The 12585-nt window shown below is 50.6% G+C and overlaps 1 protein-coding gene across 5 annotated transcripts; it reads right to left on the reverse strand.

Moving 5' to 3' along the window:
- Positions 1–14: 14 nt before the first annotated feature.
- On the reverse strand, positions 15–12119 carry PHKG2 (phosphorylase kinase catalytic subunit gamma 2). 5 transcript variants are annotated; one of them, XM_067706125.1, is made up of 10 exons: positions 11862–12119; positions 11418–11530; positions 4676–4947; positions 4366–4420; positions 3271–3336; positions 3024–3187; positions 1123–1213; positions 874–1027; positions 676–801; positions 15–577 (listed from the first exon to the last, which is right to left on the reverse strand). In XM_067706125.1, the coding sequence occupies exons 2-10, from the start codon at positions 11510–11512 to the stop codon at positions 284–286; spliced, it is 1317 nt and encodes a 438-aa protein (XP_067562226.1). In that variant the 5' UTR covers positions 11513–11530; positions 11862–12119; the 3' UTR covers positions 15–283. The 5 variants fall into 5 exon arrangements, with proteins under 5 accessions (XP_067562226.1, XP_067562229.1, XP_067562228.1 ...); XM_067706128.1 differs by having other exon boundaries at positions 4676–4851; positions 11935–12094; XM_067706127.1 differs by having other exon boundaries at positions 4676–4851; positions 11862–12091.
- Between the last annotated feature and the right edge of the window lie 466 nt (positions 12120–12585).

The raw sequence follows: 12585 nt of genomic DNA on the forward strand, positions 1-12585 counted from the left end.
ACGTTGGCTCTCCCTGGCGTGTAGCAGATTTTATTGCATACGTGGCACAGGCAGCATGGATAAGGCCAGGCATGGCACTCTGGGTGGCTCTCTTCCTCTTCAGCTCTGATCTCAAAGCCCTGGCCAGTGTGGGTAGGTGTACAGGGCTGGTCTCTATGATACTTTCATCAGTGGCGGGCCTGGCCAGGCATGGGGGCCTGAGGCCATAGCCCAGAGGGGCTGGAATGATAAAAATCCTCCTCCTGGAGAGTTCTGCTTCCTGGGATTCCTCAGGGCTGAAGTACTAGCCCAGCACCATCATGGCCTCATCTTCAGTGATAGTAGCTGAGTCCCCCTCCTCTTCAGGGCCCATCATGGATAAAGGCCCTGGGGGCCGGTGCTGGAAGAGGGCTGCCCGGTTCTGCTGCTCACCCTTCTTCACCCAGTGTCCATAGAGCCGGAAGGCACAGCTGTCAATGAGGCGCCGCACTGGCCGCAGCGCATAAGGGTCCCTCAACAGTGCACTCTTGGTCAGCGGCCGTACACGGTGGGTGCTTAAGGCCACCCGTCCAGCAGCCAGCACTGTCCACACTGCCACCTGGGAAAGGGGGCAGTGTGAGCTCCACGGGCACATCCACCAAAAGAAAAATCATGGGACAGAGGAGCAGGCCCACACCCTGACACTCTCAGGCTTACCCGGAACCGCTGGCGGGGGCTGAGGTTCCAGGGTTGGCTGCCTTCACAGCGCTCAAAGAATGGGTGCTGTAGGGCTTGCTCAGCTGTCAGGCGCTCCTCAGGATCCACCTGCAGCAGCCTCGAGATCTACGGGAAATGCCAGAGCATGAAGGGCAGCTCTTGGGCCTCCCTCCTTGCCCTCTCATGGCCCCAGCTCACCAGGTCTTTCACAGTGTCAGAACGGTCATCCCACTCAGGTGAACTAAACTGGTACTGGCCCTCCATGATCATGCGTAACATCAGGATCTGGCGTCGGTGCCAGAATGGTGGCGAGCCAGCCAGGAGTGTGAACAAGATCACCCCACAGGCCCAGCTGAGAAAGAGACCACAGTCAGGGAGGACGAGGTGAGCGAATGTGTTGAAGGACATTACACAAAGGAGGAGGGAAGGGGGAGACCAGAAACTCACAGATCGACCTCCTTGCCATAGCCTGGGTGGGTTTCATCCATGGAGCACTTAAGGATCTCTGGTGCTAGATACCCTGGAGTCCCACACAACTCTGGGGAGAGAGGCCTGAGATTGATGGGATGTCACAGCCCCCTCAAGGACCCTTAACACCAGACCTCTGCTGGAGCCTCAACACCACCAGAGCCCCAAGTGTTCCCATTCTGCTCCTGCCTGCCTTCTGCGAAGTCTCGGTATTAGACCCTAGCCCTGCTGAACAATTCAAGGACCCACCAAGGCTCCTGGTGGCCTTCCTGGGAAAACCCGATTTTTAGATTGACTTAAAGGTGCTATCCAACTGTATCACTTGCCTCCCCCAACCCTCCAGCCAACCCAATCCTCACACAAGTTTTTACCACGTTTTTACATATATACACACATAGAAAACAAAACTTAAATCTTTTCTGCATTCCTTTCTGCCCAAATCTATTCCTCCTCCTATAATCTCTACTGCAGTTAGTGGAACCACCACTCAACCAAGGGGAATGAGTAGGAATATGGGATTTCTTAAGGCACATTCTGGGTAAATTGTTTGTTTAAAACCCTTCCCTGGCTTCCCATCATGGCCTCAGGATCAAGTCTAGACTCCTACAGCACAGAGCCCTCCATGACTTGATCTAAGCCTGTATTTTTAGTTTCTTCTGGCACCAAGTCTTCCATCTCAGCAATTTCCAAACTGTGATCCATGGCACACTTCGAAGAGATCTTAATAGGCCTGAATTGAGAAACTGAATTTCTCTGGGGAAATTCATTCCAAGTCAAACTATTTACTGAACGCCTACCATGTGCCAAGCACCACACTAGACACAGTGGCGAATTTGATGTGCCCTTACCAAGCTCACCACCTACCAGAAAGCAAACAAATAACAGAGTAAGACATGTATCATGAAGTGGGGGAGATATAAGAGCAAAAACCAAGGGCTCTAACCTGACATAGAACTTTAAAGTAAAAGCTGAATTATCCAAGCCAAGGGAGAGGCTGGAGTGGGCAGGGGCAAAAATGATGCAGAATAGGGAAGTGTATGTGGCAGCCCAAAGGGACACAAAGCACAGCATCTGGAAGATGTGTAAGTCCACAGATTAAGACCATGAACTCTGGAGTCATACTGCCCAAGTTCAAATCACACCTATGTGACCTTGGGCAAGTCACCTCACCTCATTAAGCCCACTTATAAAATAGAGACACAAATACTATTTCAGAGCTGTTGAGAGGATCTAGAGAAATAAGCCATGTAGACTCAGCATGGTGCCTTACTCACAATAAGTGCCCAGTGAATGTTAGCTATTAGTAAGTCCAATGCAGAGCCACTGAAGGAGAGGAAGTAGTATATTAAAGGCTCTGAGGAGTCTCACAGTTGAACTTTGTTTAGTTTTCCACTTGCACTAGAAATGGTTTTCACAACAAATGTGTGGGCACGAGGTGAGAAGGGCTGTCGCGCCACACCAGGCTCCTCATAGCACCTAAGCAGCACACTGTGGACCTGCCTCTGCCAGACCCCAAAGGCACAGCTGAGCCCTGCTATCCCTTGCCCCCTCTTTTTCCTCCTGTGACAAGCCCAGCCTCCCCAGGCCGAGGTCCGAGCCCCTTCCTCTGTGGGTCCCTACAGCTGAATCAGGTACTCCTTCCTGGCTTCCTGGCATGGCCCCTTGCCTGCTGCGTGCCATGATCTGCTCACTTGTCTGCCTCCAGGTCAGGAAGCCCACACTGATTTGCACACGAGGCTCTGCACCCAGTGGGGACCTGGCAAGTGCTCACTGACCTTCCTTTCCTTGGTACTTGGGACCCAGTTCTCAGACCCAGCCAACCAGCCCCAGGCCTGAGCCTCTTTCCCTCCCAAGCCTCTCAGGGTACCAGGTCCCCTCACCTCGAAGCTTCTCGTCAGGTTCCAAGTGGCAGGAGAACCCAAAATCTGACAGTCGGATCTGCATATTGTCATCTAGGAGAATATTCTCAGGCTTCAGGTCTCGGTGTACAATGTTGTTGGCGTGGAGAAAGCTCACTGCTTCCAGCAGAGACCTCATGATGGACCTGAGGGAGGCACAGTCTCCTTTGCTTCTCCCTGTCCCGCCCCACCCCCTGCTCATCCCAGGGGTTGCAGGCTCACCCATTACCTGGTTTCCTTTTCTGAGAGGGCCACCTTCTCTGTGAGATAGTCAAACAGCTCTCCCTTCCGCATCCTAAGGGATAGGAGGGGTTGGGAGATAGGTGCACCTCACAGTGGCGGCTGAGAAAAGAAGCCAGTGCTCACAGAAAATACCACGGAAGAGGCCAGTAAAGAGATCCCTCTGTAGACAAATGAAAGGGTCTCGAGACAGAGCACTCCAAGAGTGAACCGGGTGTCAGGGGCACTTTGGCCCAATGGGTTGGCCGTCGAAATATCTGCACTGTGCCACAAGGGAGCTATTTTAGCAAGAATAAGTGCCTTATGATAATAATCATTTACAGGAAGTCTGTGTTATCTGAGAATACACTCACAAAACGCCTTCTGAAGTGAATCTATTTAGACCACGGACCAAAATTTTCCAGTTAATAGTAGCAAGAAAGTTGAATGGGACTTTACTTTGAATTTTGCTTATTTTATCTTGTCTTTTAAAACTGAGGTTATAATTGCAACTCTGCATCAATCCTTGAAATAAAGCACACACCAGGTTCTGCAAAGTTGCATGTGGTGTAACAGACACTTCCCACTTCCCCTCGACTTTTGCAGAGGGTCATTTCTTGTCTGAAGACTTTGTAAATTTCTTCCAAGGGCCTCTCTTAAACATCTGGTATCCAAACCATTCTCTTTTGAAGTACCTTTGCAACTGGTTTGCATTATAGCACTGTATAATATCTGACATTCAGCTTTAGACCGACCAGAAAAAGAACTGATGGGCAGACAGAGACTCCAGTGGAGGGTGTTAAACACTGGGAGACTGGTGAGGGAGAGTCTATTTACATGTGGTCAGCTCACGAATAAACACTCTCCTCCTAAAACAGGGTCTCATGAAGACCCTTTGTACTTAGCTGGTCACTATGACTCTTGAAGAACTTGCCTCAATCTGGGCACCTAGGGAGAAGGGCCAGAGCCCTGAGCTGGCAGGCAGGCCTGAGCGGGAGCAGAGGAAGGTGTGAGCAGGGTGGTCTTCAGCCCACTGTGCTGTAAGGCTGTGGCCATGCATGGAGGTGAGGAGGAGGCTTCTTGATTGGGGCTGGGAGATACTCACAGGTCAAACACCAGGAACATGAAGCTAGAAGACTCGTAGGAATCGATGAGAGTGACTGGGGAAAGAGGCAGAAAGGCAGAGAGACAGAGATGGAAAGGAGCAGATGCACATTAAAGGGCCTTTTCCACCCTGAGGCAGCAGTGGGCTGTTACTGGGAAGGAAGGAGAACCAAAGGAGGCAGTAGGGACCCAAAGGCTGGCCACACTTTGAGGTGCAGCGGAGCCAGGACTAAGGGAGCAGAGGCATGGAGGCAGCGCTGGGGGAAGTGGGCTGTGGGCAGGGCTAACAGGAGCAGGGAATGCAGCCTCACTGATGTGGGGGTGGCCGGCGACCTGGCGAAGGATGTGTGTCTCTCGCCGCGTGGCTTCTCGCACCTCCTCCAGCTGCTCAGGACTCAGCCGCTCAGCTGTCACCTCCATGATCTTCACCGCAAACTCCCGGCCAGTAACTCGATGAACGCAACGGCGGACTACAGAGCTCACTCCTCTGCCAGAGTCAGACAACGCGCAAGTCAGGGCCTCCTGCTCTCTCATTTCCACGCAGAGTAGGGCCTTGGCAGCCTCACACCCACTACGCCAGACTCTGGAAACCCATTTAGACAACAGGGTGAACTCCCAAGGAGCTCACCCTGGCCTGCAGGAGCTTCACAGCAGCATCAGCAAGCAACCTGGGTATCCAGCAATGTGCAACACAAAGCTCATAAGGCAGGCAGGCAGGGGTCCTGGGTTCCAGTCTCTGCCACTCCCTCCATGGTTGAGCCTAGGCACTGGGCCCCAGAACCTGCCCCTTGCCCTAGAACCCCACAAGGAGAAAGTGGGAAGGCTTCCTCCAGATTTTACCCACTTCCATGGTTACCCCATCTAAATCCCAAAGTTCCCCTACAATACCTCAAGCGAAGGAGGCTCCAAATAAATACTGGGCCACTGACCAGAAGACCAAAGTTGAGAAGTAGGAGATCTTGGTTTAGGCCCCAAATCTGTCACTAATTAACCTCCAAGTGACCCACTGACATAAGGTCTCTGGGCTTCCACTTCACCTGCTCTGAAACGTAGCCAACAATATCTTGAAGGGATGCTGAAAGGCGTTAATGAGGTAGAGAGAGGAAAGCCCATTTGGCTTTGTAAAGACAAAGTCCTAGGGAATTCCATGTGGTCCAGTGGTTAGGACTCCACTCTTCCACTGCAGAGGGCTCGGGTTCAATCCCTGGTCGGGGAACTAAGATTACACAAGCCGCATGGCATGGCCGAAAAAAAGACAAAGTCCTAGACAGGGATTTCCTTGCTTGGCTCTGTCACCAACTCCGTGTGACCCTACAAGTATTTCAGGCTAAGGTGAAAATCTCTCCAGGATCTGACCTCATACCACATTTCGCATGCTGGTTCCCTGGATGCCATTCACATAACCTCACTGCCGTGCTCCCAGGGCCTCCTTGCCTTTATATAACTCCTTTTGCTGGAAATGCCTGTCATCCACATCTCTGGTTCAATCAGTGGATGCAAACCATTGACCCTCCAGGCAAACACAGCCCACAGATATATTACACTGTGGTCAGTGCATTGTTATTTACAAATCTGAATTCACATATCTTAGCTGGAACAAGAACGCTCCAGCTGCCACAATCCTCACCACTTCCTACTCTTTTTTTTTTTTTTTGCAGTATGCGGGCCTCTCACTGTTGTGGCCTCTCCCGTTGTGGAGCATAGGCTCCGGACGCGGACGCGCAGGCTCAGCGGCCATGGCTCACGGGCCCAGCTGCTCCGCGGCATGTGGGATCTTCTCAGACTGGGGCTCGAACCCGCGTCCCCTGCATCGGCAGGCGGACTCTCAACCACTGCGCCACCAGGGAAGCCCACCACTTCCTACTCTTTTACTCTTGGCCACTTCACAGTTTTCATTTTCTGCCCAACTACTAAGGGCACCTGAGTTCGAGGTCCCTGGTCTAATTATTACTCATCTTTTAATGAACCTCTGAGAATTTGTGGAAAGCTGGAGACCTCTGCCACATATATCCAACATTTTTATTATTTCAGGGCGGCGGGGGTGGTCAAAGATCCTTTGAAGTCATAAAGCAAAGAATCCCCGCTTTAAGGCCCAAAATGAATGCTGCGTCTACCAATTCTTTGTTTATTCTCCAGGAGGGAGGGACCACTCCCTTCGCTGGTATCCTATAGCATGTTAACTGTAGGAGAATTCCCCTTTTTTTCTTTTCTTAATCAATGTATTTATTCTTTTTTTTTTTTTTTTTTTTGGCTGCATTGGGTCTTCGTTGCTATGCGCGAAGTTCTCTAGTTGAGGTGAGCGGGGGCTACTCTTCATTGCGGTGCGCGGGCTTCTCACCGCAGTAGCTTCTCTTGTTGCGGAGCATGGGCTCTAGGCAGGCGGGCTTCAGTAGCTGTGGCTCGCGGGCTCTAGAGAGCAGGCTCAGTAGTTGTGGCACATGGGCTTAGTTGCTCCTTGGCACATGGGATCTTCCCGGACCAGGGCTCGAACCCATGTCCCCTGCATTGGCAGGTGGATTCTCAACCACTGCGCCACCAGGGAAGCCCCTACCTGTAGGAGCATTCCCTTTTAATTAAGCCTTCCTACTATGTGTCATGACTATCTACATGGGAAACCTGGGTGTTCAGACTCAAAGTCCAAACTCTTCCTACTGATGCACCCCAGTACCTTGTTCTCTGCCCACCCCTTAAATGTTAAGACTTCCCCAGGATCCCATCCTTGGCCCTGTTCTCAGGCTATATACACTCTCAGTAATCTTATCCACCTCCACGACTTCAACATTCATGCCGAGATGTCTACCCCACCCCCCCTGCCTTTTTTTTTTTTTTAATTTTGGCTGCACCACACAGCTTGCGAGATCTCAGTTCCTCGACCAGAGATTGAACTCGGACCATGGCAGTGAAAGCCCGGAAACCTAACCACTAGGCCACCAGGGAACTCCCCTAGATGTCAGGCCAACACATCTTACTGAATAAATTGCTTCCCAAGGGTCCTAGAGACCTCTCACTGTCATCATGACCACTGAACACTTCATCTTCCCAACACTAGCTCCTCAATTCCTGATCTCAGTTAATAGCAATGCCATTCAATCCGACTCCCAAACTAGAAACCCTGGTGCCATTCTTGGCTTCGCCCTCTCCTTCACAATCTACAACATCCAACCAGTCCAGCCCATCCTGTATTATCTCTCAAATCTGTTTCCTAGTACTCCAACCCCACCACCACAATGGCCTCCTAACTGATCTCCCTGCTGCTAATCTCAACCACTGCCACCCATCTGCCACACTGCTTTGAGAACTAGCTTCTTAAAACAGCCCCAATCGTGTCATTCACTGCTTAAAAACTTCCCTGTTTAAATTCTTTACTAAGTTGTGTGTCCCCTCATTCCTCAGCAGTACCCCTAAAGCAACTGTCCTCTTTTTAAATGATACCTAATACTTTCAACCTTACAGTTACCTGTGGAATGCATTCAAAATTCTTGTTTTCTTTCCATACTGCCTCCCTATTAATTACAAGATAAAAATCAAATCCAAATTCCTTCATCTGTCACTCAAGGCCTTCACCAACTTCTTAGTCTCTTTTCAGCCTCATCCCTGGCTATAACCCTGCTCTTCAACCTTTGTTTCATGACTTATAACTTGTCACCAATTTCCAGAATGTGTCAAGCTCTTTTAAAGCTTCAGGTCTGAAATTGGTACTCTGGAAAAAGTAATTTAGTTAGAGTGTGCAGGAAAAACAAGAGGGAAAAGGTAGAAGAGAGAGACGAGGGATGATGCTACCACAGTAATCTTGGAATGAAATGATAAGGACCCTACTCTCTGATCTGCCTTCTTCAAAACTGGTCCTTCTGTGCCCTTGGCAGTGGAACCACTGTTTTTACCTAAGGGCTCTTCCTAGCCTCAGTGCATCTTCCCTCACCTGGTCCTGAAACCTTGTAGCATCTCAGGACTTGGATCTCAGCTCTCTTCTTTTCCCAATATTCTCTCTTCCCTGTGACCTCCAACCAGACCCAGGAGTTTTTTTTTTTTTTTTTTTAATTTTGGTCATGCCATGCACGGCATGTGGGATCTTAGTCCCCTGACCAGGGATCAAATCCATGCCCCCTTCAGTGGAAGCACAGTCCTAACCACTAGACCGCAGGGAATTCCCCCCAGGGGCTTTAAATACCAACTATGTGCAAATGCTTCCTGCTACGCTGTCTCAAGCCTTGATTTCTCTCCAGAATTCCTGATTCCAATAACCTTTTTGACATCTCCATGTGCTATCTAAAAGGAGTCTGAACAAATCTAACGGTCACACCACCATTGGATTTCCTGGCCTCAGCAGCATGTGTCACAGCAGACCATGCCAACCTTCCAGAAACATACTCTTCCTTTTTTTTAAAGTTGGTGGGTTTTTAAAAAAAATAATTTATTAATTTATTTTTGGCTGCATTGGGTCTTCGTTGCTGCGCGCGGGCTTTCTCTAGTTGCAGCAAGCGGGGGGGGGGGCTACTCTTCGTTGCGGTGCGCGGGCTTTTCACTGCCGTGGCTTCTCTTGTTGTGGAGCACGGGCTCTAGGCGCACGGGCTTCAGTAGTTGTGGCATGTGGGCTCAGCAGTTGTGGCTCACGGGCTCTAGAATGCAGGCTCAGTAGTTGTGGCGCACGGGCTTCATTGCTCTGTGGCATATGGGATCTTCCTGGACCAGGGATTGAACCCATGTCCCCTGCACTGGCAGGGAGATTCTTAACCACTAAACACCAGGGAAGTCCCAAACATACTCTTGTGTTTTTCTTTCTAACTCACAGATGGCATCTCTATAGTTTCCCTTGCTGGCTCCTCCTTCTCTAACTCTTTAATGGTGACATGCCCCACAGTCTGAGCCTAGGTCTCTTTCACTACTTCACATTTCTCTTGCCAACTACTATCTATATGCTGATGCCTCCCAAGTTAACAGCTCTAGCCCAGCGCTCTTGCTTGAGTTCCAGACTCACATGCCCACTGGACAGCTCCAGTTGGTAGAACTCTTGACTTGCTCACACCTCCCTCCAGACTGATCTTCCCCAGTCTTCTTCATTTCAGTAAATGGTACTCAAGCACTCAAATCCAAACCTTAGAATTTATTCTTGTTTTCTTCCCTTTCCCTTGTGGTCCATATCCAATCCTTCAGGAAATTGTATCAAGTCTCCCTTCAAGCCATCACCTAAATTATCCACTTCTCTCCATCTCTACCACTACCACTCTATTCTAAACCATCACCATCTCTAGCCTGAATGAATCAATAGCTTCCTAGCTGGTCTCTATGCTTCCATTCTTGCCCCTCTCCTATCTACTCTCCACATAAGAGCCAGAATGATCTTTTTTAAATGTAGCAACACACCTGTATTAAGCACTCACCATGTGCCAGGACGTGTCCTAAGAGTACCATATTAACTCTTTCTGTCCGCACAGCAACCTACAAGGTAGGCTCTTTTTTTAATTCTCTCATTTACAATGGAGACACTTTGAGGCATAGAAAGGTTAAGTTCCTAGGCCCCAAATCACAGAAATGTAAATCAGACCATATTACTACCCTACTGGAAACCACCAGTATCACCAGAGTAAACTTTACATTCCTTACCCTAGGGAATTCCCTGGCAGTCCAGTGGTTAAGACTTTGCCTTCCAATGCAGGGGGTGCGGGTTCGATCCCTGGGGAGCTAGGATCCCACGTGCCTTGCGGCCAAAAAACCAAAACATAAAACAGAAGCAATATTGTAACAATCAGTAAAGAATTTAAAGATGGTCCGCATCAAAAAAAATCTTAAAAAAAAAATTCCTGGAACTTCACTGGTAGCGCAGTGGTTAAGAATCCGCCTGCCAATGCAGGGGACACAGGTTCGAGCCCTGGTCCAGGAAGACCCCACATGCCGTGGAGCAACTGGGCCCGTGCACCACAACTACTGAGCCTGCGCTCTAGAGCCCACAAGCCACAACTACTGAAGCCCAGGTGCCTATAGCCTGTGCTCCGCAACAAGGGAAGCCACCGCGATGAGAAGCCCGTGCACCGCAATGAAGAGTAGCCCCCACTCGCCGCAACTAGAGAAAAGCCCGAGGCAGCAACGAAGACCCAACACAGCCAAAAATAAATAATAAATAAATAAATAAATTTATTTTTTAAAAAATTCCTTATCCTGGCCCAAGGCTCTACATAATCCAACCTCTATTTACCTCTCCAACTTAATTTCCTCCACCTTTTCCCACTCTTACAACATTCTAGTCACTATGATCTTCTATCTGTTGCTTGAATAGGCCCTTTCCTATGCTGAGCCTTTGAACACGGCAGTTCCCTCTGCCCGGAATATATCCTGCCTCAGCTCATGACCTGTTCATTCTCATCGTCCAAGTCTCAGCTCCATTAATTACTCTTGTTCCACCCTATTTATTTTCTCCCTAGCACTTACAATGAACTTTAACTTGTTTTCGTGTCTATTGTCTCTCTCTACCACTGGAACATAAACTCCAGGAGAACAGAAATCTTGTAAGATGTTAAGGTGTGGGTCTTACATCTCCAGTGCCTAGCACAGTGCACCCAGCACATTGTACATGCTTAGGAAACCTTGATGAATAAATGTATCGGCCATTGCCTCTACAGGTGACGGCTTCCTTCTATTTGGTGTGTGCTGAACTCCTACTCATCCTTCAAGACCCAAATATCACCACTTCTGGGAAGATGTGGTTTTCTGAGACCCAGCAGCACTTTTTACACAGCCTGATACTTTTTATATGTTCATGTGTCTCCTTCAGTCACATCACTTGGGAGTACCTCCAAGGCATAAACATCTCTTCTACACTCCCCATGTTTATCTTTGTGTCTGGCACCCAGTAGGTGCTTGAATTATGTTTGTTGAACACATAAATGAATGAATTCGTGAAAAAATGGGGGTTGACCCAGAGTAAGAGTCTAGTCACCAAATGTTCCTCCACTCACCACTGACCCTTCTCATTTAGAACTCTTCAGCCCTCAGAGGGAACTGTGTACCCTGGCTAGGACCTGACCTCTCTGGACCTCTGTTTCCCTGCCGTGGGCTCACCTGCCAATGACGTCCTTAGGGTCGTACTTCTGGTAAAACTCCTTGGCCGCAGCCCAGTCGGGCAGCTCATCCTCCGGCCCCACGTCTAGCGTCATTTTGAAGTAGGTGGGGGCCTGTGTGGAGGAAACGGAGGGCAGTGAAGGCAGGGAGGCCCACAGGCTCTGAGAAGACGAACATCGCGGCTCGCAGAGGCGCAGCCCTTGCGGCTGGGGAGCCAGGATCCTGTGGGATGGGGACGGGGTGGGGGAAGGACAGGGACTAGGGAGACCCCACGAAAGGGCCTTAGGGGTCGGGACGGGATGGCAAGGCAGGGAGGGGGGCGGGGGAGAGGAAGGGAAAAGGTGCGGAGGAAGAGGGGAAGGGGCAGTCGGGCTGGTGGCTGTTGCTGCGCAGGCGCACTTGGGCGGGCGCTGGGAGGGGGCGCGGGGTCTCGCGCGGGCTCACCCGCGGGGGCGGGGAGAGAAGTCAGAGTCGACGCGATGCCTCCTTGTCGCCGGGTTCGCCTCTAGTCCCTTACCTTATCCACAGGCAGTGCCGGCGACGACCTCAGGCCCCGCCCCCATTCTGTCCGCCAATGGCCAGCGCCACCCGAAGACTGAGGTTCAAAAACCCTTCCGATTGGAAACTGGTAGTCCAATAAGAAGCCGAGAGTCCCGAGGCTGGCGCGGAAATTGGAGCTCGGAGTTACCTGAGGTTGCGACGCTAGGGCGGGGCTTCAGATACGGCCAATCAGGGCACGGCATCTGCTGGGGCCAGCAGGGGGCGGAGCTTATTGACCAGTGGGGCTGGAGGCCTGGAACGGGACCCGGAAGTTAGATTTACCGGTAAGTGTGACCTCCGGGTACCTGGGACGCGGGACTCGCTGCGCCTTCGACTCCCGGACTTGGGCATGGTCCCCTCAGTCTCTCAGAATCCCTATCTCAATTCGGCTTTTAAAAATATTAGCAGCCTAGTCCAAAGCGCCTGCTTTGAGGGGCAGAGCATGCAGCTTGGACCTCAACTTGGCTACTTGGTACGAACTTGTACGAGCCACGGCCCGTCAGGCAGAAGAGGCTTTGTCGTCCTGTGGCTGCTCCGACTCTTGAATACCTCCAAAGCCCTAGTGCTCACCATCTGGGGTTATACATTTTCCCAGTCTTCCACTACCACCTCCCGAAAGCCTTGGGGA

The sequence above is a fragment of the Pseudorca crassidens genome, chromosome 15 (genome assembly GCF_039906515.1).
Source record: "Pseudorca crassidens isolate mPseCra1 chromosome 15, mPseCra1.hap1, whole genome shotgun sequence".
NCBI lineage: Eukaryota > Metazoa > Chordata > Mammalia > Artiodactyla > Delphinidae > Pseudorca > Pseudorca crassidens.